At 29.5% G+C, this 4565-nt stretch overlaps 1 protein-coding gene across 1 annotated transcript in view; it reads left to right on the top strand.

Moving 5' to 3' along the window:
* dlt (codanin-1 like protein dlt) overlaps positions 1–4565 on the top strand; it is a 64056-nt gene that overhangs the window by 48962 nt on the left and 10529 nt on the right. Inside the window, exons 11-13 of the mRNA XM_014420914.3 lie at positions 750–937; positions 1011–1163; positions 1718–1976. Of these exons, the coding sequence (XP_014276400.1) occupies positions 750–937; positions 1011–1163; positions 1718–1976 (600 nt within the window). The remainder of the gene's footprint in view (positions 1–749; positions 938–1010; positions 1164–1717; positions 1977–4565) is intronic.

Genomic DNA, 4565 nt, shown 5'->3' with positions numbered 1-4565 from the left:
GAGAGTTTGGGGAAGGAGAAGTAGGCATAGAACGGTTGATGTAAGAGTTTAAAAGTTTGTTTATGATGTGAAGTGGAAAATCATTAGAAAGCAAGATAGTCTTAATGCGGTGAATGTTTGAGTTATGGTATTGAGTATACCCAATACCATAACTCAAACATTCACCGCATGTTTATGAATTAACCGAATTAACGGTAGAATTTAAAAGACTACACAACACTAAATTCAGGGACCTACACCCGGTAAATATAATTCAAGTTATAGCATTTCGGCATATAAGATGGGCATGTAAGGTTGTATCGCTTAGTAACAAGTAGATCCCTAAAATGTTAATAAACACTGAAACAACGTGTAAACGGTCAAGGGGAAGACCGAAACATAGATGGGAGGATTGTGTTAAAGCTGTTTTAGTAGAATTGGGTTTGGAGGGGCATCACTGGAAGGATGTATGTAGAGAGCGATTGGTGGTATCGGCATCGAACCTTCGGATTTATTAGGCTATTATTATTATTATTATTTATTACTGAGAAATTTTCCATTGAGATAACAATAATTTAATTGTTCTTGGATAATGCTTAAGTATGTAATTAAATTCTCAGGACAATATTCTATTAAAACTGGAAATATATGAAGTTTTATTCTTTTTATTTGTCAGTAATTAATGTTAACAACAAAACTTTTCTTTACTTATTTATACTTGATAATGATGCCACATATTATACTTATTACTTTAAACTGCTATGATTTAGATGGGCAGGTCAATTGGAAAACTTCTGTGGATTGTGCTGATTTTGTTAAACGAGATGTGTTTATTTTATGCTGTCCTTTCTTCAGTAAAATGAAATACTGGGAAAATAATGGTTCAGGTCATATCAGAAGTATACGACCTCTGCCATTAGATTCTGAAAATATTCAGGGTTCTTCTGCTAACATTCAGGTAAAAAAAGCTTTCAATTTATTCAAGTATTACTTATTAAATAGAGTTTTAATTTATTTATTATTTTTTATAGGATATGCTGGAATCCAGCTTTCTGAGCCATCATCAGAGTTTAGCTAATCTGATTTCATTTATTTCTGAGAGGATAGCTGATACTTGTCAAAGTGAAATATCAATGATAGTATCACCTTATAAATCAACCTTACATGATTCAGTAGATAGAGCAGTAAGTATCACAGTGTATTATTGTTTGTATATTTGACTAGTTTTTATCTTTCATAAATGACATAAGAACTTTGTTGTTCTGATTCTTACTTCTTGTCTTGTACAATGGTATTTAAGGTAAATCCTTATTTTTAAATCAGTTCGAGTGTTTCAAACTGATCCGAATTGTGTAGCTTTTTTTTTTCTTTATTTTTAATTTTTCTCACTGTTATACGGTGTTGTATTTATGGATGCTAAATATTAATCGTGTTCTTATCTTGTTGTTTGATTCTTCTGAAGATTGTCAATTTAGAGCTATTACACTGTTCTTAGGTGTCCTAAAGTTTTTGAAGAGTTTTAATTAACCTGTTTGTAAACTATTCATTACAAAATATTGAACTTTTTTACATTTACTTGTGTATTCTTGACTGATGAAAGTCAAAATTCTCAAGATATAAGGCTTTTAAAATATTTTTTTTATTCAAATGATTCTCTTATATTTGGTAACAATTTGTTTTGTTTGGAAATATTTTCCTTGTTAAAACATATACGTTTATTGCCTTTTCTATGTTTTAGGAGATGAAAAACGGACAAGGTGCTCTTGATAGCTGTTGTATAAACTCAGAAAACAACTCATTTCATAATTCCATACATCTCATGAATCCTAAAATACTGGAAATCATTAACAGCTGTGAAATAAAAATCAAAAATAGTTTCATTCTTCTAGCACCACATGGCCTATCCTCAGCTGTAATTGAAGCTTGTATTGCTATAGCTTCTAAACATTTAAAGAGACTTATCATTAATTGGCTGGTCAATGAAGGATTCAGCTTAGGTAATTGTGTTTCATTTATTATATTGCACTATGCTGTCAATAAACTCCTATTAACAAAAATATTTATAATATTTGAAGAAGTATTGATCATGATTCCGAAGTGTGATAACCTATATTGGTATTTAATTATTTTTTAAAATTTGTTTGGTATAAAAGCTGCTGTTTTATTTTTTACTTAAATGTGTTATATTTTTTATTTAATTAATCATGAAAGAATTAGAAAGTTTGCATGATAGTTTATATACATTATAAAGGCTGCAATGACTGTGAGAACACAATTAGTTTTTTGAAAAGGACTTAGCTGAAAGATTACTATTGTTTTTCATCCCTAAAGCTTATTGATATTATATATATATGTGCTGTGAAATTGAATTTTTAATGATACCTCCAAATGCTTGAGGGGAGGAAAAGGCTTCTTTTCACATCTTTTTTCCTACTGTCAACCCTTTTCCCCACTTCCTTTATAGATGTTGTAATATTTTTGTATTAAAGATAGTGGAGATGACTTGGCTTGGAAGTCAATTAGGAAAAAATAAAATATATGGTTACGGGGGAGGTGCCTAGGCCCGGAGAGAGGGTGACCTTCGGAGAATAGCAATTTGAGAAGACTAATGTTTTTGTACATCTTGGCTCATTGGTAACAAAGTCTAAAGATACAGACTTCAGCATTGTCTTTTTTTCAAAACTTACAAACAAGCTATGGAATCTAAAATATTCATTAGAAAAGAAAGATTGCATTTAAACTGAGCAGTTTGAGTCTCAATTGGAGAATTATTACAATAACTTACTGGAGAATCTAAAATTTTCCAACAATTTTGACCGCATTTCCCAACTTACAGAATGTTAGGGTAGTATTACCAGAAATTTGACCATTTCCTGAGCATTTTTGTTAATCTGACATTTTTGCACTTCAAAGTAATTTTGTGGATTATATTTGAGTATTGTTATACCATAACTATTCAAAATTGAAGTAGGCTCTCAAATACAGTCTTTTCAAATTATTGGTGTATATGACACTTTAACTGTCTCCTCCCTCCCTCCCAACAATGGCCCTTAATTTGAGGAATCTGAAGGTCCATTCATTACATGTTTTTTCACAAGGTAGTAAGTAGTTGCAGTATCAAACAAATAATGTTTAAGAAAGAAAATCAATAATTATTTGCAGTTATCTAAATATAGCACCAAATAAAGTCAATACAAGGTTTTAACAAACTTAAGCAGGCAACAAATAAAGTTTGAGCAAACTTAATACTTTAGTAGAATTAGATTTTCCAGAATCATATAACTCTATAATATATAATAATGAATAATGTGAAACACTATTAAGGGTCAGGAGTTCAATACTTTGTAAGAAGTACTATTTTTCGAACAATGGTTATTCAAGGAGGTGATTTGGCTAAGATCATGCTCAACTGTCAGGTTTTCTCTCAATTTAAGGTACCCACTTCATAGAAACTGGGTGGGACCCAGGAGGAATACCGAATCCACAGGGTTAACTTGTGACAGAATAAATAATTATTTTTAACAGCCGGGTTTGAACCAAGGTCCCAGGAGTTAGTATTGCAGCACTGAACTCCCCACTCCCCCAAATATAATAAAATTGAACCCATTTCCTTCTATAGTAATATTTGAGTATAATATATTATTAAAAAATGAATAAACGTGCAAAATCAGTTTCAAATATAGAAATAATAAAAATATATTTCTTTTTTACTGTATTGATAATTTACAAACCATAGCATGAAAACAAACCTTTCTGTTTGATTTCTTCTACACTTTCAAATAAATACAAAACTGAAATACTTTTTATTGAATTTGTTGTTGAAAATAATTTCTGAATATAAATTCATCGTTTAAGAAAGAAGCTCCTTCTATTAACAGTGAAATACTTGAAAAAAAGGAATTAATAACTCTTATATTTTAACATCATCAAGGTCATGTAATTGTTATAGGTGCAATTAATATTCCAAATTTATACTGTTGAATTTATTATATTAACTAAAAACATATTTTTAAAATAATAATCTCTTTTAAGATAGAAAGGCTTATTTTATTTTATTTTCAGCTTTTCGTTAATAACTTGTGAATTATAAGTCTTTTATATTTGAATTTTTTTGTGATTACATAATGTCCTCTTAACATTGAAAAATGGGTAACAATTAAAAAAAAAATCAAGATAAATAAGTAAACAATAAGAAGAAATATAAATCTCAGTCAATTTCGAATACTCTTGACACTAGTCAGTATATTTGTTACTACAAAATTTTGGACTGTGTACATATTTTTAATAAACTCTTATTGCACCTAATGAGAGTCCAAGCTTAATATTATTGAAGTGAATAATTTTTGGAATATTATAAATTAATTATTTTCTCACATGTATTTTAATATAATTTTTAATAATTATGAGAGATAGTTGACCGTGGATGATAAATGAGGAGAAGGTGGTTGGGGGTGCGGTCAATGAAACACAAATAAGTATGGTTAACTTATTTTAATGTGCCGACGTTTCGGCTAGAGTTTTTAGCCTTCTTCAGGGCTAAAAAACAAAACAAGATAACAACCACAGTAAGTATAGAAAAATAAAAA

This window comes from Halyomorpha halys, unplaced genomic scaffold (assembly GCF_000696795.3).
Source record: "Halyomorpha halys isolate HHAL.00 unplaced genomic scaffold, Hhal_1.1 Scaffold298.1, whole genome shotgun sequence".
Classification (NCBI taxonomy): domain Eukaryota; kingdom Metazoa; phylum Arthropoda; class Insecta; order Hemiptera; family Pentatomidae; genus Halyomorpha; species Halyomorpha halys.
Note: the sequence above shows the minus strand (reverse complement) of the source record. Positions and strands in the feature narration are given on the sequence as shown.